Source organism: Topomyia yanbarensis, chromosome 3 (genome assembly GCF_030247195.1).
Source record: "Topomyia yanbarensis strain Yona2022 chromosome 3, ASM3024719v1, whole genome shotgun sequence".
Classification (NCBI taxonomy): domain Eukaryota; kingdom Metazoa; phylum Arthropoda; class Insecta; order Diptera; family Culicidae; genus Topomyia; species Topomyia yanbarensis.
The window spans coordinates 173,158,466-173,186,184 of NC_080672.1; the positions used below are offsets into that span (position 1 = coordinate 173,158,466).

Sequence of the window (27,719 nt, forward strand, 5' to 3'; positions counted from 1 at the left end):
TTCCTTTTATTTATGTATTTATTTTTTGGACTTTCGACACTAAAAAATTAACTAGCTGTCATTTTTTAGCCTATTTTTAATCCTTTGGCGGAAGAAGTAAAATAAACCTTTCCAACTTGTTTCAAATTGTTGTCAAAAAATTGCAAATTATTTTTTACAAAACAGCATCATAAAGCATACCGTTGGAAAGGTCTTTTTCACAGAACTACTAAAATTGTAAATCAGTCGAAAAATGACAGCGCGACAATGTTTGTAGTGCCGAAGGTCCCAAGAAATGATTTTTTTTATTATTTATTTCTTATCTTTGGTATACACCGTGCAGACACATTTTAAAACTATATATTTCTCATTAATAACTTATATCTATGCTTGGAAACGTTAAAATCATACACTGAAGAAGCTTCGTTAAATCTGCGGCAGCGTTTTTCCAGTGGATTATTTTGTCCATATGAAGTACGGTGTCTAGGGATCCACAACAGAGTGGGGTTACGAAGAACACGAGGAGGCGCATACAAATTAACGCCCGTGAGAAAATCGGGACTGTCGATATTACCTGACAGCAAATCGAAAACAAAAACTCTTTGCAGGAAGTTACGGCGAGTCGCCAGAGTCTGCCTACCGAATAGCATACATCTATCGGCATAAGGAGGCAACACAACTGGATCATTCCATGGAAGTTTCCTGAGGGCGAATCGCACAAAACATCTTTGTATACGTTCTAGTCGGTCAATTTGAACGACATGGTATGGTGCTCACACTTGCACAGCATACTCCAGAACACTTCTGATCAGGGCACAGTAAAGTGCTTTTAGTGCGTAGAAAGCATCGAAGTCCGCCGTGTTCCGCTTTAAGAAGCCCAGCATTCTGAAATCCTTAGCAATTGTCGCGGTGATATGGTCGGAAAAGCTGAACTTCCTATCGAAGAGCACTCCCAAGTCACGGATCGAGTAGACGCATTCAATTGTTCTTCCTTTTAGGCTGTATTCATAACGTCCTGGAGTAAGCAAGCGTCCGATGCACTATAAATCAAGATTTTGGGGGCATACAACATTTTTTAAACAATTTTTTTGTATTGCATTAGATGAGTCCTACAACCCGTACTAGGGTTTTTGAAAAGTTCACAATCATTGTAGCATCGTGTAATTTATCCAGTTTTTTCGAGGTTTTATTCGTGCAGAACTCTTAAATGTGTCTCACCTCTAGTTGGATGCCTACTTCGCATGAATTTGGCAAACTAATGTCTGTACCGTGTACCGTGACATGTGTAAGAAATGCCTCATCCCACTGTTCGGAGGATTAAATCGGATTTGTTCTTATTTCTAGCTATGGGAAAATGCTAATTTTATTTCGTCCGAATTTAATGTTAAATATCTTTGTCTTTTAATAATAGTCCGGTTTTAATAATCTATAGATTCGAAAGGTCAGTTAACATAAAAAAAACTGCAAAAAGTGCATTTTTTCGCATGCAATTATCCATATCTTGGAACCAATACAACAGATTCAAAAACAAATTTGTAGCATTTTGACTGAGTGTTAGGCCTCTCATTCGGAAAAAATATTGAAAATTTGAGCGAATTCTATATAAATTTTTTTTATAAGAAATGTAATTGGGTATGACTTTCACAAACGTGTTCAAATAAAGCACCATATAAATATTGACTTAATAGAATGACCGCGCAGAAACAAGATGAAGATGTTTCGAACGATCGTTGTTTTCTACGGTACGGGATTTTCCTGATGGGCTCTTATGCCTTTATGGGTAGACACAGTACTAAATCGAAAATCGATCCATTACAGATTTATCTAATCATCGTTAACGGTAATCCTGTTCAAACTCCCCCTACTAGATGAGCATCTTCGCTTAATAAACCTGCTCCTATTATAACTCCTAAATAAAGAGGTCTATCAATAAATCAAAACTGGCAGAAGTCTCTCGTCGACAACGACGGTAAATTATGACCGGCAAGAGGGTACTTGAGCAATAAAGTCATCGAATAACCCAACATCCATTTCCGATTGCACCGGAACAGGTAGATAGTCGCTGTAGATGTACTGATAACGGGTAAAAGGACATTTGCATGGTGGAAATAGTAGCCTTCTGTCGTGCAGGGCAGCAATTTGCTCCGTTTCGAATTTCGACTTACCATTTATGACATGCAGCGAGACGGTAATCGGTGGACTGTTCGATGGGCTGCACGAGTAGTTTCCGGAATCTTTTTTTCTTGTCGATTCGATGATCAATGAGCCAATCTGCGGAATTGGATATGAATCCGGTGAAAAAAAAGAAACAGTATGTGAAAAAATGGTTTGAAGGAGATAGCATATAGTGTATGGTGGAGACAGAAAGAAAGTGCACAAAAATCATAAATCGACACACTCACAAAAAAAGGAAACATAAATTGCACTCGACATACAACTTGGATATATTACTTTTTTCAATCGCTCGGGACTGAATGTGAAGCGAAGCGCCATGGGAAAAAATCGACATCAGAACGAAAGCCATTGAATTTGAATACTTTCGCTACACTAAATCAAACGTTTTTACTATAAAGGTGGATTGGGTTTAGCTCGGGTGGGAAATGGGTGAAGGAGAATATAAGCGGATGCTTTGTGAGTGCAACAGTGAAAAGCTACGACAGGCAAGTTGCTTTCATTCTAGATTTATCAGCTTAAAATGTCGGTCGTTTGGAAGTATAAGAACCTTAGCTTGACGGTAAAATGCGACTCCCCGAAGCAAGATTAAAGCACCGGAATGAATGGAAAAAGGCACAGCCCTGACGCGTCCCAGAGGCTGTCACAAAACTGTTTGCTATCTGTTGACACTGCCTGGATTTGGCTTATTTGGAACAGCAGTGTGGTGTGGCGGAGCATCGCTCGTATTTCCGAAAGGCAGGAAGGAATAGCACTCAGCCACCAGTGCAGGAAATCGATGAAAATTTATGCTAACAAAGAAAAACGAATCCTGCGACGAAAGAAACGTGCAGTGACAACCTGGACTGGGCGTGATGGTGGGAGTAATAAATCTACCATCGTTTTATTCCCAAGAAGCCGAGGGAAACCGTCCTGATTGGGTTTGAACATTTTTGATCTAGGAAACATACATTTTTCGTGAATCCGATAGAACACGTCTTTTTTGTTGATTGATAAATTTGATGATAACAATTACGCATTGCATTATTGTTGGTGGTTGTTTGTCGTTTTCAAAATTGCTTTACAATTGATAAAATTAATTTAGTGAATGTCAACATTTGTATAATTTGATGTAAGATGCAATGAGGATTGTGTTATAGTCCATAAATACAAGTTTTGAGTATGTCGGGCTTTGCATCAAAATCATTATCAGTCTTACTACCAGCTGCCAAATTCTTGAAATGTGAGATATAGATGACATGGCGGTCAACAGAAGGAATATGTTATGAAGGAAACTATCAACGGTGGCATCACTGAGAGAATGAAGAATAAAGGAACACGATAACAAAATACATTCATACTGCCTCCCTGAATAACGAAAAGCTCAGAATACCCCTATGTTAATGGCTCAATTGCATCCCCACTGCATGATGTTTTATTAATGTTTTAAAAGAAATCAACCCATGAAAACACCATTACCATGGCCCGGTAGATTCCTATGTGCTATACAACCCATAATCGCATAGTTGTCCCGTTTTCTATGGGATTTCCTATGTTTATGGGACTGTTATGCGATCATGGGCAGTATAATATATATTTTGGTGTATTTTAGATCATTCTCTGGTGTTTTGAGGGTTGTGAAACTTGATTCGGACCATATTTACGGTCTTTTTAAAGGGCTGTATGGTATCTGAGCCCACGAGAATTTACTCGTGTATCTTTTGCTTTCTGTATCTCTTGGAGAAACGCTTTTACGTTTTTTAGGTTTTGCCAATACAGCCGAAAAAGCAGCAACGATGGCAGTCCAGAGAAGTCATAACGAGCCCGAGCGGTGACAAACCAATAGGACGCCAAAGAAAGCTAAGATTTAAGGTGCGCACGCCAAAATCAAGTATCACCTAAGAAGACCAGCAATCTGGGGCGCCTAAAGTGATGAAGCTGAGGGAAAAATTGAAGAGCTCTACGAATACGTGAAAAGCAAGGACAACGTGCACGGGCAGATCAGGATTCTAGGGATTGGCATTAAATCCGCCGTACGCGCCGCTGAATGCGAACAGATGGGGTTACTGGAGAGAGCTGAAAACTCCGAAAAAGAAGACCACGAAGGTAGCGAAAGCAGAAGCCTATGAGAAACCGAAGGATGATCGATATTTCCGTTCCGTTAAAAGAGTAAGGGGAACACCAGGAGAGAAGGAGAAGGTCGGCGAAGGACAGCAAATCAATCGACAAAGGAAAAGTGGAAGGCGAACAGTAGAAACCGTAGAAAAGAGGTGTAATAAACGGAAAGAAAATGATGAAAATAATAGAGAAGAAGAATGAGACCCTCGACTGCGCCAGGAGAGGTATAAAGGAGACGCTCTAGTCGTCAAAGGACGTACGCTGCGATCCTCAAAAAGATGAGCTGAAGGAGCAGAGGGAGAACGTAGTAGCAACCACGCACACTCAGAAAGATGAGAAATTGTTCGAGCTGAAAAAGGATCCATTGATCAAGCGCACGAACTGTCGGGAACTCGTGGCAGAAGCGGTGAAGGAATCTGGACGAGATCGCAACGGAAGAGCGCGCTAATAGGGCAATGTAATCTGGCGTGAGAGCCAACACAGGCAGTAGGGATACACTTATCGCCAGCCGCAGCCAACCAACCTATGTCGACCGGTAAGATCACAGTCGGATAGTCGGTGTGCTCGTTACGATATATCCTGGAGAGGTGATCAGGCAAGAAACTAGTGGCCAGGACAGATCTGAGTAGGGACGCATTGCTAGAGACGGCACAAAACAACCGATGTACATGCTCTGCACAAAGGAGGCCGGAGGGGACCACTTGATGGGAGGTTTTGTATGCCCAGAGTACAGAGAGCTGAAGACAGGTCAGTTATGATGGAGATAACTCAGCTTAATCTAATAATCTTATCAGCTTCTTAAGTGCAGGGAAGGTGGCAATTACACAGCACACAGAAAAACTTCGTGATCACCAGGATCAACAGCGTATTTGTACGAAGCCGTTATGCTTCCCCACGGTGGACACCATGGATGCTGGACGCACTAACCGACTCGTTAGTCTGACGAACGCTGGTTGTTATAGGAGGAAATTATAACCCTCCGACACTCGCGCGAATGGCTTCCCGATTGAGCAGCCGCTGGTGCTGGAAGAAGATTTCGCTAGATTGTCTGAAGGTGTTGCACAAAATACAACGGCGCTAGTGCCGGCGGGTTAAAGCTTGGGCGTGAAGTGGGGTAGAAGGTTAACCAACGCAAGAGATTAGAGCTTGTTCGAAGCCCTGGTGAATCTGGATGTATGGCTGTGCAACGAAGTTTTCGCTAGCACATTCCGTAAAGACCGCCGGGAATCCATATCGACGCCAGCTGAAATGTGCGCTGATAAATTGAAAAATATCGTATCGGCCTTTTTCTCATTTTATTAACGATTATTGAGTATATTTTTCAATACTGAGAGCCATAGTACTAAGGGAGAGCGAGGAGTTAAAGGAAGAAAGTTTTAAAAAGCGTGAAATAGGGTCAAATGAGCAATCTTAGTGTTTCCCGACGACTTAGCTTCCAGTTCCTTGCTAATTAAATATCATTACAACAGTTAAAGATTGACTAATGGTCGTTAATAAAAAAAAGGGGAAAAGAATGTACCATGATGGGGATCCATCGGAACAGCTTTTGGGTGAAAGCTGTCAACACTGTGTAAATCAGCATATTTCATACTATCCAGTCCCTTGCTAACTAAATGTCGTTGCAACAGGAGGGTCATTTCCCGAAGCACGACCCTACCACATAACCGCCTACGCCGTGCGTTGATGCAGACGTTGAAAATACTGGCGACAATCGAGTCTCCAACTACGAGCTACTAATAGTGGCAGAAGGGCTGAAAACGAAAAAAGCTCTCGGTCCGGACGGTATCTCCAACATGGCACTGAAGACCGCGATTTCGGAGTTTCCGGACATGTGCAGGATAATCCTACAGAAATACTTGGACGAAGGCTACTTCCTGGACAGATGGAAGATCTAGAAGCTGTCAAAACCAAGGATGCTACCACGAGAACCAGCATCGTATCTGCCTATATACCTGCTGGATACTCTTGGTAAACTTCTGGAAAGGGTCATCCTAAACAGGCTGACGAACTACGCTGAAAGTGAGAACGGGCTATCGCAAAGGCAGTTCGGATTCCGGACAGGGATGTCGGCGGTGGACGCAATCTGAACAGTCATAGCGAGCGCGGAGAAAGCATTGCAGCTAAAGAGAAGGGTAATCGCTACTGCGCCGTGGTAGCGATCGATCGCCGTAGCGTTTCACAGAATGCGGGTCCCGGATTATTTGTGCAAGGTTCTGAGAAGTTATTTTCAGAACCGAGTACTGGTCTACAAGACGAACGTCGAAGAGGTCGATTATGGTCTTGGCGGGAATACCTCGGCCCAACGTTCTGGAATATGGCGTGTTTAAGGCCGGATTTAGCCTTCTGTCATTACTCTAAAGATGTTCTGGAGTGATACAAGGCTAAAGAGGATATATTCGTGCCAAAGGATCTATATACTTTTAACGCACCGGAATTGCGGAAACTTGTATAAGACCCAATCTGCAATGTTGAGAAGATAGCACATTTAGATGTGGCTATGAAATTGATCGAATCGATCATGGTAAATTTTAAATAATATGATTAATTTTATTCCTTGAAAGGATGAAAACGGTCGGATGAACGGGTGAATTTTGACGAACCTTTTCGCGTGATGCAACTTGATTCCATACACGCTCTATGCTACCGAAGATCGCAAAACTTGGAAGCAAAAGAACATATCATTGATCATGGGAACAGTCTGTTACTAGAATTCATCTGACTGCTTCCGGATTCAGTTATCGTGCATTGCACTGGAAGTAAACATAAGCTGTTCAGGATATCAGACGGTTACTTGAGTTAATTCGTCTAGTTCAAGGTTTTACAAGCCGACTCATTTCAGAATCACATTTCTACCTACCGGGAATGAATAGGCAAATATTAGAGGCTCTGTATCAGCACAGCCTTAAAATTTCCAGTAATCCAGTCAAAGTTAAACCATGTCTATAAAATGGCTGGTGCGTTCAAGACAACTCCTGAATAATAACTGGAAGTCACGTCCATTTCTATATAACTCCTTCTGGAAGTCACGTCCATTTCTATATTTAGGCTATCGCCTTAAGCTCTAGAACGATTTTTCTGGAATTTCATAACGTAGTGCACTCTGTCTCCGATGCACATTCTGGAGCGTTAAGCCACTATGATTGTTTTTGAACAAAAAGTACAACCTTGCATATGAGAATGCATCTATCTGTGTGAAGCGTCTATTGGAAGAACACTCAGCTCTTTTAAATGAGGGTTTTGTTCGAGGATCTTGCTGGTGATAGCGTCCACTGTCGTGCAAACGGATTAGATTATCCCCTAGGAACCCATTGATGTTCTATGGTAGTTTTACAGCCACTCATGAAACTATGATTTCACTATAAAACGTTAATTGTGACTTGAGGTCTCATTGGCTCGCTTGGTAGATATTTCGCTGTGTTCTAAGCGAAAATCAATCAGTACTTCAGAAATCTGCGCCAAAAGAATTTTATTTGTCGTTGACATCGAATTTGCAACCTTTTTTTTAGCTCAAATGCAGTATTCTGATCAAGGCACTTATTGAATTTTGTAAACTCAATTGTCACATGGCTACTAGTTAGCGTGCTGAGTATTTTTCGTGCGATCTTTTGAATCCCATTACGGAATATCACACAATCTGATATGGAACCGCCATGCAGTAATGCAATAGCGTATCAGTATGTTGGTTCCCTGTACATGGATAAACGTTACGTTAAATAAACTTATTTATGTTTTTTGTACATTAAAAGATGCCCTAAGGTTTTGATCCAAGTATAAGTCGTAATCTTTTAATAACATGCGGAACGGCGTTTCGATTGTGGATTGCAAATGTTTTTTTAATTTAATTTTCATGGTGGGATTAAACGGAAGACATCTGTTTTAGGAGGCTTAATAAAGGGGAACATGCCAATCATAAACCACCGTTAAGTTTTTATAGTGTTTGCATACTTCGTAATATGTTTTGATTATTAAACGCTATCAACGACTTAATTCGATTAATACAGGTGCTATAAAATAAGCAAGATATGCCCAGACTATCCCATCGAGTTTATCCCAGCGAGGGATGAATAATAATAAATGTTTGCGACTGAATTTATGTTTCCTTCCTTTGACAAGAGCGAATTGAATGAATGAGTGAACGCCTACTAAGTTTATTTGCACGGCACGTGCGCCGGAAATGCAAGCCACGTTGCGATGAGTTTATCGGAAGTGTGTCACTTGCTTCCTCTCCCACGGGAATCAGTTCAGCGTAACGGACGCGAGTCGAACTGCCATATTTATAAGGAAGAGATGGAAATCCACTTTGCTAGAAATCACTTCTTGAAAACTTTTCGTCCTACATGTTTGGGAATTGTGCAAAATTGCTTCACTTTAGTCGGGCTTAGAGAGAATTGATTGAGATTTTCACATAGATTTCGCTTTTCATCTGCGCTCAGTTCAACCCTCAGAGATATTTTCTCATACGGCATCGCTTCATCTGCTGACGGAAGGGAAATCGGAAGGAATAAAAATTGCGGAAGAATGGAAAACTAGTACCGAAAACTGTGTGCAATAAAGCGTGGCTTATAAACTTTCAGGATATTCTGAATAGATGGAAAATTTTGCCAAAGCGACACATAAAATGGAGAATGATGATGACTATAAATCTACAAGCGGCAGGCATAGTTCGACAAAAAAATGAGAAAAAGGGCTTTCACAGTGTTTCGCTTACAGTGCTGTGGATGTCACCGTCCAGGTCCGGTGCGCCACGATCCAGCTGCGTTTTCCAACCTCGTCGGTTTTCGGTGAAAATCTGCTGGGTGCCGTGGTACCAAATGATATAGGATGGTGGCTCTAGGGCTCCGCGAACGACGCAGCGCAGTATGACGGCACTCCCCGCCTTCACATACCGGTCGGAATCTCCAATAAGCTCGGTTCTTGGCACTGTGGAAGAAAAGAAGGAATAAAATGGAACGAGTCGTGTTGGGTCAGATGGAAAATACACGAGCAGTAAGAAATTTCCTATATATTTTGGTGCATCCGAGGCATGTCCCTGGCTGAAGCGGATGCGCTTCGTTTTAATACTATTCTACACTTCTGGTTCGCTCTTTGAATATGCATGCTCTGGCAGGAGAGTGGAGAAAGTCTCGTTTCCGGAGTGCCGGTATCACATTTTATTATCCCAACCATGCTATAGGCTCTTAAAAAAACAAATTAAAACATCTTGGCTAAATGGAACAGAAAATGAAATGTAAATTTTGTAGTAGGCGATAAGATGGGAATCGCAGTGTAATTCGGTCCTTGTTAACCCTTAAAGGTGCAAACCAATTCTTTTCGAATTTTATGAAAATTGTATCACACCCTTCATTCGTTACTACGATAATTTTGCGATACCCCTCCATGTTGTTTTAAAACAACATTGCGCAATTAAGGGTTAAAACTTGCTCCTATCCGGGTGGGAAATTTAGAATCTGATATTGGCTCAACATTTAAAAATCAAGTCAACTTATAAAACTGGGTTATCATCATTGAATGTTCAAGGTTTACCGCTCATTTTTTTAAGCAGCTTTAAATCAACAATTCAAAGCGAATAACTCTTTTAGTACACCCAATCTTGCCAAGCATAATTTCATGCGGTAAAAATATTCCACAAGGCAATAAACATAATTGCTTGCAAAGTACTGTACGGATCTCGCAACCAGCTTTAATCCGCTTTGATGTTCACGTGGAAACGGTACATTTTGCTGGTGCACGTAGAAGCACACATTCGTCGTTTTTTCAGAAGAAAAGGAATCTCGAAAAGCGGCATTTTAGCGGAGCACTTATCAGTGCTATGTCGAGGAAAAAAGGTTCGTGCCACAAGTTGCGGTTCCCTAATCGCCGTGGATGTCAGACTGATGCTTTCAAATTTACTGTAAAAGCTGCAGAGAATATCTTTAAACAAAGAGAGACTATTACCGTTCAGCTTAATCTTCGCCGTGCAAATAACTTCCGAACTGGCAGCTAATCCAGACGCTCGTGTCGGGCTTATTTATTGAAGTGGCGTTCCTCTTTTACAGGTAGATCCTCCACAGTAGTACTCAGGATCTAACCTAAAGCTTAGATGTGAATGTGCACGTGTGTGTACAACGTACTATGTGATTTGGTGTACAACGTGTAATCTGCTTAAATAAATCTAACCGAGCAGTAGTATTAGGACATATTTATGACGGTATTTGTCGGATGTTAAACAACACACGGGAAAACAAATGCTAACAGAACAAAGCAATGCACAATGGGACTGAATATTCAAGCATCAACTGGAGATTAAATGTATATACCAAAATCTTGTTCGCAGTCGCTACTTTTTCTATTGCCATTAGTCATGTCAAATGTTTGCTTTGAAGCATCTGATAACGTGTGAATCGATAATTATTGCAACATTTTCATACTTTTATCATACTGGATTGAAAATAACCATGTTTTGTCCGGTTATAATTTATATTCGCTCAATTGTCCAGTTGACGGTCAGACTCCGTTCGAGATAAAAGACAATCATAAAACCGTTCGCCCAAGGAATCTAGACTAGCCACATCTAAAATTCTGGGCTGTCGCATCGCGCCTTGAGAAAACTGATGGCTGTACATCATACGAATGTCACAAAGGTCCTCCAAAGGTGCCACGAATGGGAGAGACCGCTGATACCTAATTGACAGCGGAAGCCGAACATTTCAACGCGGGACTTATCGAAGAAAAACTTTCTCTTTTGTGTCGTCCAGAGGGCCAGAACGCGCGCTTGTAAATGACCATTTCAAATGGAAGAAGCTGTAGACATTCACTTCAAAGTACTTGATTTGGCAGTCTTGTCTATTAAGCATAAGCATAAGCATAAGCATAAGCATAAGCATAAGCATAAGAGATCGCCCGTAGTTGCTACTCCGTTATTGACCAGAACCAAATTAGGTTGCAAAATGTTCATTGGAACAACATGTTTGGGAATAACATGATGAGCCACATTGTACAATCTATTCTGATCCCTGCATGCTGATCAATACCGACGCCGGCCACGTCCGAATGCAGATTTTCTGGGAAAGGAAGGAATGTTAGTCCGATACATGTTGCTACTAGAGACCGAGGAATCCTCTGCATCTCCACATGTATCACGGGAATGGGAGAGTTGTTAGTAAGTGTGCCAATAGCGTTATCATGTAATAATTGCTCTGGGCAGCAGGCTGCCGAGAATTTGGGAAATTTATCATTTGTTGTATTAATACGATTAGCAAAATAAGCAACTTGAACTCCGGAAAGCCGGCGATAGGGAGCACTGCTTATATTTCTTAATAATATTCAATCACGCGACGAATTTTTTCGTGGTTTCTATCGTGTCGGTGCTGATTTTACCCGGCGATCGTTTGAATAAAATGAGAAATCTTATACAGAAGGTTCATCAGACTCTTCCATAGGTGTCGCGAAGTTGGTGTTCTAGGATTCGCTCCATGCAAGCGATGCGACCTGTACATAGTTTATTAGGTAGTAGTTTAGTAAGTTTTCGAGAACACGATCGCTCGAAAAAGAAGATCTTGTTTAGTTTTTGGTTCTTTTTAAATTCTGGGTAGCCGGCTACCGAGAGTATCCTGTTTTCTAAACAAAAGCAATTTCAACTCCACACCGCCGATCGTGGGAGTATTACCTAGAAAAGCTAATCTTATCTGCATAATAGGCCGGATCACTATTTATTGCGACATTATTTAGACTAATTTCGCTATACCTTCTCCACAATATATTTTTTGGGTTGCAAACTACCGGGTGATAACACGTTATACACACAAAGAGTTATGATAGCTCGAGATGTTATAAATCAACGAAAGTATTTCCTATTTCTAATATCGAATTGTTTGCGAAATACACGTATATGAACGATTATATCGAACATTAAAGGGAAATACAGAGGATCGTTAACCTCATGCACGGGCTTGCCACCAATAACGGAACTTGAAATTAGATTCATTAAAACAGACGCGGCGAATTTTCAGTACGTATTGACCCGCGATCATCGATACTAGTCAAATTAAAGTCTTATTGGAGCTGATTTCCCAACAACTATTCATTTTTACGGTATTGTTTTCTCCGCTAGATCTGTTCGCACCCTCTCATTCTGCTGCATTCTGCTCACTATTGGCAGAAGGCTGATAGAACCCAGTCGTCGCCGGTCTAAGGACCAAATGCCATTAATAAACTTAGACTCGCGTGGAGGCATGAGATAGAATTGAAAGCTAACCAATGAACATGACAGCAAAACACTTATTCTTCGTGCTGACATAACTGAAGGTAATTGCTTACCGGTCGCCGATTCCTCTCGCGAATTGTCAATTTTCAAACCTCATACATGATTGAAGTCATCATTCCACTCAAACAAGGCCATGTGTTTTCCCAAAGCACATTGAATGCTCTTTGGATTAGTTCCCCCGTTGGTAAAACAAACCCTAAAGAAACATAGAAATTAGTTTGCTCAGTCCAAAGAAAAGTTTGCCGACCGTTAAATACGTGTTCCCTTCCCCATCACATCAACGAAGACCCAAAATTTACATGCGACAAAATATCTGCAATCCCGAATATTAAAGAATCAAAACCTCTACTCATTCGCAAAAAATAAGAAAGTAAAAAAACAGTTGAATATCCAAGGCGGCTCCAAAGATGAATGACGCCTATGAAACACCCAATAAAAAATAGGTGACAAGGGACGCAGACGAAATTAGCTGAGCACCGACTGGCTGGTTTGCCACCTATTTTTCGGGCGAAGAATTTTGGGGCGACACCTGGTAGTCGCTAGTCGCTGATGAAACGCCAATTATTGATTTGGCAGTCTTGTCTATTTGTAACAAATGTAGTGAACCATTCGTGACCATAGGCACCATAAACCTTATAACATAGAGTGCTCTCCATAAACGGCTTTTGTTGTTTTTGAGATAGTTCGATCTTACCGACGTTTCGGCCCGATTTGGTTTTATGCTACTACTTCCAAATAGCGAAAAACTTTAGAGACGTATACTGTTTAAAATCACTCTATTTCGCACTGGTTCGCTCTACACTAGAATATTGTTCTGCTAGACAGAATTGAGGTCGTCCAACGTAGGTTCATATGCTTTGCACTCCGACATCTTTCTTGGAAAAACAGATTTCAGCTGCCAAGCTACGAAAACCGCTGTCAGTTAATACAGCTCGACACTCTAGGCATCCGGAGGGACTGCTCTCGAGCCCTATTTTTCTCGGACTTACTGTCTGCCAGGGTGGATTGCCCTACAATCCTCGGACGTCTGGATTTTCAAGCCTGTGTTCGAGCTCTCCGCAATAACTCTCTTCTGTGTGTCTCTTGCATGACTCTATTTAGAACTGAGAAAAGCTGTCCAAAAGTAATTATTACGTGAGTTTTGCATTTTAGCCATGGAATGTCTTTGAGAAAGTTACAGTACAACAGAAGCTCCGGCCCCTAGTGTAAACCTAGTAGTGACGTCTAAAATTAACTTTTTTCATAATATTCGTATTCAGCATCGATCTCTTCGGCAAAGTTTTAGAAAATAGCGATTTAAAAAAAACTCTGCCGAAGACACTAAGTGTCCTTTTCTTCATTTTATTAGAATAAGATACATTTCTCATAAATTTTTACATGCAAAATATTAATCAAATCAGCGGAATTTATCTCTGTCTTTTCCGTTAGCCAATTTTCTTTTTATTTGTCACGATATAGTCGGCGTTGAATCTACCCTACTGTGAATTCTCTGGTGTTTGATTTCTCCCATTACCGAAGCTCGTTTCCGTGATCCATTTGGCTGTCCGTTCCGTTTCGATCCACTCAATCAAGTGGACCTAGCCTATTCAACGGGCCAGCCAGTAAATGCTGAGATCTGTCCAGCGATTCCGGGAGGTGTGTAGCTTCCGGTTCAGTGGTGCCACAACGACCCGTTGCTAGCAAGTCGATGCAATCTGCTCGCCTTAAACCCCGGCGATGGATCTAGGCTGCTCGCCCTGTAGCTACCCGGTAGGATGTCAGTCCTATGATTCCATTAAAGTCGGATGTCCGGTTTACTGGCATTCCGATGACCCGAACCCGGTGCTACGTCGCGCACTACTCAACTGGTCCCCAGCGGTGGTCCTAGTCTGCCTCGGTGGAGAGATCCCCCGCGGCGGAGTTTCTCCCGAAACCCGTTTTTTTGGTTTCACGTCGGCTTTCTAGCTGACGGCGCTAGTTTGTTGGTCCATTCGACACTTTCTCTATATCTCGGAGAGTATACTCGTAACCACTCTTTTGTTGGCATCCCAGATATGCACGTCGTGACACATTTCTTCGACGATATAGCCAACTGTCACACCAGGCATACCCCTTCGAATTTCTTCGAACATAGGGCATTGTATTCCGGTGTCTCTTGCACGTTCACATACTAAGTGGAAAGGAGTGACGAAGCTTATCCAAACCGACTTCCGGAAGCATCCGTGCCCGGATAAAAACTGCGTCAAATGGAAACTCAACTCTCCATGCGTCCTAGGCACTAAAGCTTACACATTTGGGACTATTCCGTGGGTTCACCTTCCTTTCTCCGCGTTGTCCCACCCTTGCTTCCGCGTTCTCAGCCAGAGTGGTGCAAATGGGAATTATCTTGGCAATTGCGCATACCGCTTCCAACGGTATCGATATGTACGCATTCGAGACACGAACAGTCATTAAGCCAAACGTGCTTGTCAACTTCTTCCGGTTCCGCTTTGAGTTTAGCGCAGGCCGGTACACTATACCTCAGTATTGAGGATGAGACACACGCCAGGCGACGTATCATGCTCCCTATTGCTCCTCTGTTATTCGGCATGATCCTTGCAAATGCGTTAGTTGTCCTCGCAGCCTTCTCACATACATAGTTGACATGGCTGTTGTAATTTAACCGATCGTCGACCATCACATCCAGGTGTTTCAGCACACGCATCGATGACACAAATTGTCCCCCGACGCTGATCAGGACACGCTGAATTTTTTTACGGTTGTTGATCAGCACTACCTCAGTCTTGTGGCCAGCTGCAACTTGACGTCAACCTCTCAGGTTTCCACGATGCCCATTGTCACCACCGCAAGGTAGTGTCTTGGGTCCTATTTTATTTATTATGTATATAAATGACATTAGGCGAGTTTTACGATTTTGTGACCTAAATTTGTTTGCTGACGACACTGTTCTGTTCATTGCAGCTAAGGATATAGATGAAGCCGTGGCGCATTTGAACGAAGATTTGCATTCCCTTGCTCGTTGGTTAAAATTTAAACAATTAAAGTTAAATGTTGCTAAAACTAAATATATGATTATTTCTTCGGCTAATACTAGGCCTGACGTTAACGTTAAAATAAATGGTGAGACTATTGATCGCGTTAGTGAATTAAAATATCTTGGAATAATCATTGATGATAAGTTAACCTTTAAGTCTCACATCGACAATGTCATCAAAAAGATTGCTAAAAAGTATGGTATATTGTGTCGTCTGAAAAATGATTTAACAATTAGTAGTAAAATTTTATTATATAAATCTATTGTTTCACCACATATTGACTTCTGCCCGTCCATTTTGTTTCTTGCCAATCAAACACAAATATTGAGGTTACAGCGATTGCAAAATAGAATCATGCGATTAATTTTAAAATGTAACAGATACACTTCCTCTAGTTTCATGCTAAGCGCATTACAATGGCTCTCTGTGAAGCAAAGAATTTATTACTTAACAATGGTGTTCATTTTTAAAATTATTAATGGAATGCTACCTCGATATTTGTGTGATCGAATTGAAAGAGGAAGTGATGTGCATAGGTACAACACTAGAAACGCGTCTGATGCAAGAACACCTAACTTTTTATTTAGTAGATCACAGAACTCCTTGTTGTACAAAGGAATAAGTTTTTTCAATTCGATGCCTAGACATATTAAACGTGCGGCAACATTAGCGGAGTTCAAAACACTATGTATTTCACACGTAAAATCTGCTTTGTAGACAGATTTGTTGAATTTTCATATTTTGGAGTTATTTGAATAACTATGTAATACCACGAAGATTGTATTTTTTTTTCTCTTCTATTATTTGCATTTAGTCACACTAAGTTATTATATTCGCTATGATGATGATGGATTTTTGTTAATTGTTTATTATAGTTTTTAAAAATAATGAGATGTCTACAGAAGTCTGAGCCACGCGCGCGATAAACAGATAGAGACTAACTTGAAATCGAACATGGTGACCAGTACTAAGAGCTCATCGGGTTGAATTGAAGCTTTTAGACTTTTGTTGTGATCAGGGTCTGATTTGATGATGGAGTTGCTTTGTTGGCTTTGCTCGACAATAGAGTTAATTTCGGTTATTGCTGCCATAGCGGCAATAACGGAGTTGGTTCGTTGAGTGGGGGGCTTGGTGATTTCTTCTGATAAAACAAGATATCGGGTTCAATTCCTGATCAATCCAGGGTATTCCCGGAAAGGAATATCCCTGGGTTGCCTTGGGTTAGTGGTACGCAACTTTCAATAAAGGGGCCTGATGTGGATGATATAACTCGATTAGACTCTGCACTGCCACTAGGCTCGTCACTTCTCACCTTAGCAGGTGGTAGTACCGATGTCTTGGTCAGGCGGGAGGAGTCTTACAGAGAATTATCAGAAATGGAAGCTATTGGGTTCAATTCCCGATTCTATCAAGTATCTTCCCGGAATGGAAATTTTCTTGATGGACCCTGGTTGTTGATGGAATATTCGAAATATATCTGGTTACGTTCTTTTGAAGGAAAGGCTATGTCTGTAAATTGAACCAGTCCGTTTTTTTTTGTTAACTGGTCTTGTCATGATTTAAAATATTAATTATCTTCTAGATAACTCGTTCAGCTCACACCTTTGTGGGGGTATGAGGTGGGACCATCATCATCATCATCATCACCTCAAGGGTCTCTTCGGTTATCGTCAGGACAACATCATCTGCCAGTTCCAGTGCTACCACCCCGTTATAAATTATAATCTACAGCGTTGGGCCAAGTGTAGAGTTCTTAGGTGCTTCCGCAATGACCTTAATCGACCTGTTCGTTTCGTAAACCAGTACATGGTTCTGAAAGTAACTTGCACAGATAGTCCGGAACCCGCATTCTGTGCACCGCTGCGGCGATCGCGACTTGGCGCTGATGAACGCGTTCTTCTCGTCGACCGTAGTCACGGCGCAATAGCGATTACTCCTTCTTCTTTGGTTCAATGCTTTCTCTGCGCTAGTGATGAATGTGCAGATTGCGTCCACCGTCGAAATCCCCGTGCTTCGAAAAAAGATCCTTCACGACAATTTTCAATTTGTCAGCGCACAGTTCAGCCGGCGTCTGTGGACCTTTGATCTTGGCTATCACGACGCGGTAAGCGGTGCTCCAGTGGTACTTTTCAGCACGGTTCCTTGTTCCTTGTAGATATCCGAAATGTCACGTTATACTTTTCTCTGACTGCCTCAGATCTTGCTCTCTAAACGTGTTCTTCCTTTAGGCAAGTAACTCGGAGGATGTCGAGCTTTTCGTTCCACCAATACGCCGGACTCTGGCAGTTCCTCAGCTCCATTTTCCACGGCATTGTTACGTCACACGCCCTTGCTAATTTTTCCGACAGCTCATCGGTATTCGAAATGCTTCCACAAATGGGTCATTATCGAAGTCCTTTATTCTCCACTTCAACTCGCCAATACTCTCCGTGTTACAACGCAATTCCGTCGAGCAATTGTGTAGTGGATTGCCTAGTGGTCGATATGAGTGTACTGTTACGTTGATGTTGGATTTCTGGCGTTGTTTCGTAATGTTCTAGCGTAACTTTCATTGTAAAGTTTTACATCCAGCTTCGACAAGGCTTCCAGCAAACTGTAACATCTTGCATTGGTCTACCTGTTACTGCACTTCACGATCTAAGCGTTAAAATGTCCTCCTTAAACAACTGGCATTAGTCCGACTAACGAGGAGGTTAATATATACGAATACGCCGTGGATTCTGGCGATCACGAAACCATGTGTGCTCTCCATCATCTGTTGGACAGAGAAACAGCCCATCACATGGGTTGCCGCCATCCATGAACTATCCACCACCCAGTTACCGTTATCGGGAGGAACACGATACGGCTCTGCAATAATTGCAACATCGCACTTCGTTTCTGTTGTTGACCGTCTCTATAGTTCCTGTCGCATTTCGCAATGATTGAGATTAAGCTGGATTATCTCCATCATGATAGGCATATCTTCGCATTCATATACTCTGGTCATAAGAAGCCACCCGTCATGTAGTCCTTCCCGTCCTCCTTTGCGTAGACCATGCACTTCGGTTGCTTTGTGCCGTCTCTAACAATGTACCCCTTCTCCCCACTGTCCGGACCATTACAGTTTCTTGTCTGATGGTTCCGTTTGTTTAGTGGCTATATGGATCATTCGTATCGAGCACTCCGACCATCCAACTTTGATCTTGCTGGTCGACATCAGCTGGTAGGCTGTGGCTGGCGATAAGCGTATCGCTACTGTCTGTATGCCATTATACTGCTTCCTCAGCCTGATTGACAAGTGTTCTTTCTCCAGGTTACATTGCTCTAATAGTGCGCTCCTCACTTCGTCATCCGTTGAGATCTCGTTCTGATTTCTGCACTCGATCACTGCTTCCTAAACTAAAGCTTCTCCTCCCACAACTCCTCCCCTTCTTTAACTCGAACAGCATCCTCACCTTTCTGAGTGCGTCTGGGTCTTACTGCGTTCTCCCACAGTACTTTCAATTCGAGATCCTCTCTCACTCTTCTTGAGGATCGCATCGTTCGTCTCTCCGTCGTTTGTTTTGACGACTAGAGCCTCTCCCGGTGCGGCCGAAGGTCTTCTTTCCTGTTTCGCTGTCTTTCACCGACCTTCTTGGGCTTCTTTGGTTCCTCCTCCTCTTTTGGTGTTTTCCTTACTCTTTTCATAGGACGGAAATATCAGTCACTAGTCACTAGATCCCTGATCTTTCCATGCATGTTGCCCTTGCTTTTCACGAATTTGTGGAGCCCTCCTATTTTTTGCCACAGCTTCGTCACCCAGACTGCTGGTCTTCTTCGGTAATGCCTGGTTTCGACGTGTGCACCTGAACCCTAGCTTTCCTTGGCGTCCTGTTGGTTTGTCGTCGCGCGTTCTAGGTATGGCCTCCTTGGGCTGCTCTTGCTGCTGCTGCTATTGCGGTTGCATTTGTTGTTGCATTTGGTCGTTTTGCTGGGTCGGCAACCTCGCTAGCCCACTTTTGGAAAACTTGATCAACACACTATCTCCGTTATTTTATTTTTATTATAGTTGTTTTTTTGTCTTCTTTCATGCTTTTTGAGTCCTAACTCCAAGCCGCTATCTACGCCCGTAATTAGTAGTCGCCCCCCAAGTAACAATCGAAGTTTTATAGCACGCTACAAGTGCAATCTACGATTTATTAGTTTGCATAAAACCGCCGCAAAACTTGAATTGTTACTAGGGCTCTTTATGATCCCATGGTTACCTTTGCAAGCAGTGAGGTCGTATGCAAGGGTTGACGCGATCCTTCATGGAGTACCGCGTTTACTTCCACCGGCTAAGGTGTCGTGTTTCGATTGTACTTGATAACCTTCCAAAATTTTAACGTCCGTCCCGTTTCGGGGAGGTGTCACCCATCCTTACTAATGGAATGGCGTGGCTGTCGGTCCATGGCTCAAATTTCGTTGAAATCTTTATGCGCATCCGTGTTATGTTGCTAGTATGCCGTAATTAGTATCTTACTGGTTTCGATCCTAATGTGGCACGGGTTGTCACTCCAGTTGAGTTAGGGTGCTTTATGCTAAAGTTTTGAATGAAACCTTAGCGGAAGCGGCACCGACTCGCTTCGACGGAGTTGCTTTCGGATTTATATGGCTTTTATAGAGTTCAGTAGGACCCAACATTGCCTTGCACCACCGTATTCTAGCAAAACTCCCCAACTCGCAGTAGGTCCGGAGGGGGATGTTACGCCCCTGAACCTAAGTTCTTCTGTCCTTGCTGCTGTATGCATATGTGTATGTGGCAAAAAATGAAACATCGGCTGCTACTGGAATTTTTGTCGATCGGAGTCCCGAGTAAATTCTCATAGGTTCAAGTACCATACAACCCAAGAGAAAGACCACGAATATCCGCACAAAATTTCAAACTTAGCAAAACACCATAAAATGGCCTAATAACCCATAAATTCAGTAGAATATAGATTTTATATGGAACCATGGTGATGGTGGTTTCATGGATTGAACCCAATTCAAACACTATTAAAACACCTTGCAGTGGACGCGCATTTGGACCATGAGCATGGGTTTTACAGTTTCACAACATTTTGATATCATGGTAGTACCAGCTTTTCGTTTACTCAGGGCTCCGGCTTCTAAGTTATGGGTTGAAGAGTGCGGCCACATGGTAATTTTTCATATAAACATGTACTACTACGATATCAAAATAGTGTAAACTTATAAAAATCAAAAATTCAATTTAATTTAGATGTTGAAACTTTGAAAATTGTTAACCTAATCCGATTTCATTCGATGTTATTCATTGATTAATTGTCTTCGGTAGATACCATTACACTTAATTCTATTGTTAAAGTTAAAAAATACTGACTTAAAACTAGATTTAGAAGTATTGAGTACAATACATACTTTTTATGGCTAATACACGCGTGTATCGTTCGCACTCCTTCCCTATCAACATTCGACCACAGATCGGAGTAGATCTACACAACACTGATAGTGGTTGGTGGCAGCACCCGACCCAACCCCAGGTTCTAGTAAAAATGGCCTTACCCTGGTTGGCACCGCGGGGAGATAAATGATAAGAGTGAGAAAATGCTAGTTTGTCGTTTTGTATGAAAACAACAACTTTTTTCAAAGAGATCGAAATTTCGGTATGTCGTTCTGTTGATTCCTAAATAATAATCATGTTCGAAGTGCCGGATGGTATAAAGGTTCAAAATCATACATAATTTAAAGTGCATGGGGACACCCACCATTATGTTTCAGAAGTAGGCACAATAACAATATTCATTAAACCTGAGCCCAGCTGATACCATAGTAATTTTCCAGCAGCTCCCCGAACTTATTAATCCCGGTATGTTAATGATGATGGTAATTGCCATTATGGAAGATTAATTCCTCGTAGCATCCGAACGAGAAGATCGAGAATGAGTGAGTATGAGACACCTCCGGGGCATATATTGTACGTAAATTGACCTGAGACCAAGGTGGGCGTGTGTTTACACAGGCTTGATGGAACCGTTCCGCGGTATCGTATACCTACTATGCGACAGTAAGTTAGTCGGAAGCGAATTTACCCATGTTCGTTGCATGTGCTGCCATTGTTATACGAGCACCACATCAGGAAGATAAAACAGAATTTACGGATGTTTCTGGCTTTCCCGTGAGAACCTTGCAAGTGTAGCCTATAATGTGAATCTGTTAATGAGAAGTGAATAATGAAGACATTGTTAATTAAGCTGTAGTCGTAATCTTTCTCTTGTGGAATTTTATGCACAATGAAGATCTTAAGCGTTTTAGTCGCACGTAAAAACAAATGGAGGCAAATGCGAGCTCGGTTGATAAAGTACGTTGGGCTAGGTTGATGGAAACACGAAGCATGTAATAGGCTTAAATGCCTTGAATATTTGCGTGCTGTCCTAATAGGCTTCACATACGGAACGAATTGAAGTTCAAATTCATAGTTTCTCTGAGCATCTTCTAACCAAAATTTGTTGGTTGGATGACATCAAGATAGCTATTCGCAGTTATGCATATCCGTGTTTGGTAATCTTAAACCATGGATGGAATCATTTACCTGATCCAGGTTTGTGATGTTTGAACACTGTAAGTGGACGGTCAGTGGTAAACAGTTGGAATTGTTTGTTTATCAAACCAGTTTGTGGTGGGATATTTTTTGAGTGGAAGAGTAATATTGAGGGAATCACAAATAACATTTTATGTGCTTTTAAAAAATGTTAAGCTAATGACAAAACTTTGTTTACAATTACTACCGACTTCAAGTGTTCTCCGATTGAAATATTTTATGCGAAATTACTTTTTATGGATATATATCTTTAGCAAAAAACATTTTAGATAATTTGCTCGGATTTTCTGAGTCCCGGGAATAAGTTAACATGAATTTTCGGGCATCAGAAATCCTGAGAAACGAAAAAGTTCCGGGATTCCCGGAAAATAAACTCATGTTTTGGAAGCTATATAACAAGCCGGTGCTGTTACCTGCTGTCTTCAAATGGCAGCAATCCTATTCTATTGGTTGATATCGCATAGTAAAATAAAAAAAAAACGGAATGAAAAACATCACTATTCAAGACGGTACTATAGACACTTCAACGACTAATCTAAGGCATAAAATTTATTTTCGCTCTAATAAACCAGTTACCATAATAGCTGTTAGTTCGTGGCAGTTTCGAAATATCGAAATTGTCACATGTCGCACAAAATTGGAAGAACTCAGCGTTCAAAATCTATTAAGTATCCATTCTGTTATTACTGGGAAGGAAAAATTGGTTAGCGTAGACGCTGCGACTGACTTAGTTGATCCAGAATCATTTCTATCATTATCCGATAGTTGGATAAGAGACTCGCTTTTGGACTGCACACAAACGTGACGACCATTGCACAGTGGTCCAAAATGTGTATTTAGCAGGATGCATTATTATTTTCGGATTAATGTGATCAAGTTTCAAAATTTTTTAAATGTGATGCAAAAAAGGCACCTTTAAGCTACCACAAAAGTGCCTTGTCAAATAAACGAGTTGAACAATCAATCTTTCTTGTGTTATAATTTCCGAGAGAGGTACACAGCGTCATATTGTCCCGGATCTTATGACCCAACTTCCGTGTGTCTCAATGTTCGAGAGTAGACATGCGTCATAATGCCCGGGATGCAACCGAAAATTGGGATGTTATGACGCAGAGGCATTGCATCATAAGGTCCAAAATATTACGACGCACCCATTGCTTCGGATATTTTGAGGTATAGGTACTGCGTCATAGCGTCATAGGCCATACAGCATTGGGACATTATGACGCAGTTCTTATGCGTCATAATGTCTGAATCTATACGCACGTCATATTTTCCATGAAATCGATTGCGATTTCAAAACACGAAAACAAACGTGCGTCATAAAATCTGGGACCTTATAACGGACATCCTTTTTCGGATTTTATAATGCCGCCGAGTGTGTCATATTGTCCCAAATAAAATAACGCTCCCATCCAGGGTTGCCACATTGAAATCTGTATTTTTTCGTGAAAAAATCTGGAAATCTGTATCGCGAGAAAAAAATTCTGAATCGAAAATCTGTATTCAAAAATTAACTAGAAGCTTCCCAAAAACAATATTTTGACAATAAAAAATTGTGATAACCGATCACAAATATAACAATCAGATTGATTTTATTCTTTATCCGGAGAACAAATGATATCTAAATTTGGCGTTTTTGTTCCATGTTTTAAGGCTAGTTTACAGTTTGGGAAATGTGTCACGAGATTTGATCAGAGAAAATTGTCCGTCGAGATCTCTCCAAACTGTCAAAACCAAAGTTCTGCTGCTTCTAAAAAAACCAACAGTATCAAAATAGCACTGAATTTTAAATCTAATAAAATAGAATTTTCCCCGTTGGAAACAATTTGTGTTGAATTGTTCCCGGCCGGATTTCTGTGTTGAGAGTTTTAAAATCCCGTGATGTTAACCTTCATGAAAACTATGTTGACTCATTTCCCGTCACGGGGTTTGAAATCCCGAGATCCATTTAAATTACACAGGGACCCAAATATCATGACTCGTTTCCCGAACTTTAAACTAGCCTTTAGCGATTACTTATGGTCTGAATTCTGATGGACTGGGTTCTCTACTAAACTACACCGAAAATCTGTAAAATCTGTATTTTAGTGAAAATTCTGTAATCTGTATATACAGAATCTTGGTCGCAAATTATCTTGAAAAATCTGTAAAATACAGAATAATCTGTATATGTGGTAACCCTGCTCCCATCTTTGGGACTATATAGCCTGGGACGTTATTACGCAGTTCTCATGCATCATGATATCCGAAACTATGAGACGGCGCACGATACCGTTGGATTTTGGCGCACTTTGTCTGTCTACAAATGCTGAAAAAAGGTCTGAAAAACTTCTATGTTCAACAAGACGCGGTATACCGCAGTCGCTACAATCAAGTTCTTGCAGAGCAAATTCTCAGGATGCGTTTTCTCAGAAAATGGTGATTTGAAATGCCCTCCTCGTTCTCCGGATTTATTGGTAACAGACTTTTCTCTGTGGGGTTACTTAATAAGTAAAGTTTTTTCTAGCAAACCAAGAACCTTGACGAACTCAAAGCTGCGGTTAAACCCGAAATGCTGTCCAATGTCATGCAAAATACCTACAAAAAAGCTGCTTTTTGTGTATCAAATGGGGGCATTTAATCGACGTTGTATTCTAAACCAGGTTTATAATAATGGCATAAAATATCCTTAAAAAACTTGGTTACTTGTAAAAATCGGCTGAAAAATATCGGAGTTAAAAAAGGATACATTCAGTTGGCGCACCCTGTACCTTGAAATATTTATTGAAAAAAGAGTCTATTTTGTGTAAAAATTGGTTTTATCTTTCTGCCTAAAGAAGCTTCGGTATTTTGAGATATACTGTTCTCCTTCAAAATATCTGAAAGTATTTCTAAGATGGCTTGAAGGAAAATTAAAATTGCAAAAGTTATATAAATTCAACTATTATTTAAGTAACACCTATTTTTTTTGTAATATGAAAAATAGAGTGAAATAGAGCTCCAGTGATTTCAATAAAGATTAAAAAAAAAATTTTCTTCAATTTTCTTAAACTCTACAAAACTCTATCTCAAACCATTAAAAACCTAAACAATTCTCAGATTTCAGTAAAATTAAAAGCACCCACCCACTATTTGAATTAATAGAAAGGTCTTGCAATTGTGCAATGGTGCAATTTTTTCTTCAGGATGAAATTATATTTTTATATCGTCCATCGTTAAGATAATTTGAATATGATATTTGCAGTTGATATCCACTGGAAATTAGACAGAGAAAGAAAGAATAAACGGGTTTTTTGGGTACCCTGTGAAAAGATATTTCCTCAAGCAGGAATCGAACCTGCGATCTCTCCAGTCTCTGATTCGGTGCGTTAACCACTCCGCCATCGAGGAACTGTGGTGATGTCATCGCTCAAATTTTGGGTTTTTTCCATGAAGATATGAGAAAATAATGTTTAATAGTTATTATTATATGGAGATTGTATTGCCATAATATTTTTTAAAGAAAAAGTTCCTTTTTATCGAATCAACCTTACCCTCCCCGTAAAAAGCCTTCCTGCGAAATTCGCTATGTTGCAAGGAGTCGATTAAGCGATCGACACCCAATCCTTTTAAAACCATTTTCTGAATTTATTTTAAGATTTAAGAACATATAATGAAGTATTGAATCATAACAAGTAAACTTTCGTATTGGTACGGAGCCGTGGCCCGTTTGGCTCCCACTAAATCTGGCAATGGCTATAATAGTTTTTTTTCCCTATTAACGCGTTATGTGAAAACTTTCACGATGCATGAAGTTAAACTTGCTCCGCTCTCAGAGTACCTGGATTGTAAATAAACCTAACTTTCTCCACCGGGAAAGCTTTTCCAAATCTGCGAGCTGTTGGATGAAATGCCAGGTGAAAAATACCCGCGGCTGCATGTTTTCGATGTAGATATTTGCTTCGATGAATCGAGTCTTCTTCCATTCATCCCCGAAATGCAATTTCCAACCATAATGAAAATGCCAAACAAAGGACGACCGGTTCCCGGGTTTGATGCCTCGGATGTTTGTTGTTCGCTTACCAATACCTACATTGTACACACTCAAACGATGGTTGCGCGGAAAAGCCTAGCAAATATGGTCTAAAGTACTTACCAACAACGTGCAGATGTACTCTAGCACTTATTTTCGGCTCTGTCGACACCTGGCATTCGTATATTCCGGCGTCACGTGCCTGCACGTATTTGATCTGCAGCGTCCATACGCCGCTGTTCTCTACGTAGAATGATTGAAAACGTTCGTCGGCTATAAATGTCATTCTGCATAAATCAGCGTTCGTTTGGTGGCGGCAGCAGCATCAGCAAGTTCCATCCCGGGACAAACAGAAAACCCCCAGTGGGATACCAATACAAGAACCAGTGCAAACGACGTTTTCCACACAGAATGAGGCCAGGCCGGGAAAAAAGCACAATGGCCGAGGTTGATTTCACATTAATAATAATCGATTACCAGCATCCGATCGTCGTCCATTCATCCGTGTCAGTCATTTGTTGACCGAACGTTCGTTCGTTGCCAAGTGCGTTCATCAGCACCAGCACCAGCCGGTTCATGTGGCGTTCAGACGTAGACGACGCCAACGTCAGCAGTGTCAACAGCAGGAATGCCGACATTCAAAACGTAGCATCATCACGTGTGGATGTCAAAATCAGAAGAAGCCACAGCATCCAGGCGAAGGTAGAAAAAAACGATGTTCCATGATAAAGCGGGAAGAAATATAGGAAAAAAGTGAAAAAAATATTAATAACAAATTGATTGCGACGCAATAAACGAAATGTAGCGATAAATTCACCAGAGCAAGTTTTGTTCCTTTTAAACCGTTTCCGAAAATGACGATACAAAAGCAACTCTCCGCAAACCACTAGAGCACCATAAATCTCATTTATAAACCTTTAAAATAGCACAGCTTAATTAACCTGTTGAATGATGTTGCGGTTTACGTAGACGAGGTGTGATACAATGATGCTTATACTTATTATGCAGTCAGCGATCCCGCAGCCGTCCAAATTTCAGAGATGTTTTACATGTATGATCCAGAGCGTATCGAATATTTCTGCACAGTTGAAATTATTACCGTATTTTTATTCAAATAGTAAAAATATTGAAATATTTGATGTATGGAAAAGTATGTAAAATGGAACTTTTTCGGAAATGATTTTTTTATCTGACGAATACAGTGAAGACACGATTTTATCAGTCCCCGATTTTGTCTACTCCCGATTTTATCAAATTTTTGACCCGATTTTGTCAGCTTCGTATGAAATTTGATCAGTGGCGTAGCCAGAAATTTGGTTTGGAGGGGGTTTTGATGAAAATCGCAAATTTTTTGAAAAAATGCTAAAATTTAAGATGAGTTTGATAAATTATTGAAAACTCAAAAACATAAGTAGTCTAACAGATGTTATTCCAGTCTACAAACAAGAAGGATCAACATGGAACAGTTTTCAAACCTCTATAGATTATTTTCTTGTATAATATGTCAATGAAGTCAAAAATTGCGAACTTTTAAAGTGGGATAAATGATCTAAAAAATTTTCAACGTTCAAGATCACCTAATATAATAATCCTTGACTTTGAAGGTTTGACAACTTCGGGAAGTTATCAACATAAAACAGCGTCTGCTTTGATATAGAA

At 40.9% G+C, this 27,719-nt stretch overlaps 1 protein-coding gene across 1 annotated transcript in view; it reads right to left on the reverse strand.

Annotated features, from left to right (window-relative positions):
* The window catches only part of LOC131694092 (zwei Ig domain protein zig-8-like), a 683,919-nt gene that overhangs the window by 10,681 nt on the left and 645,519 nt on the right, over positions 1–27,719 (reverse strand). The window contains exons 6-8 of the mRNA XM_058982472.1: positions 26,184–26,347; positions 8,957–9,168; positions 2,145–2,250 (exon numbers count right to left, since the gene is read on the reverse strand). Of these exons, the coding sequence (XP_058838455.1) occupies positions 2,145–2,250; positions 8,957–9,168; positions 26,184–26,347 (482 nt within the window). The remainder of the gene's footprint in view (positions 1–2,144; positions 2,251–8,956; positions 9,169–26,183; positions 26,348–27,719) is intronic.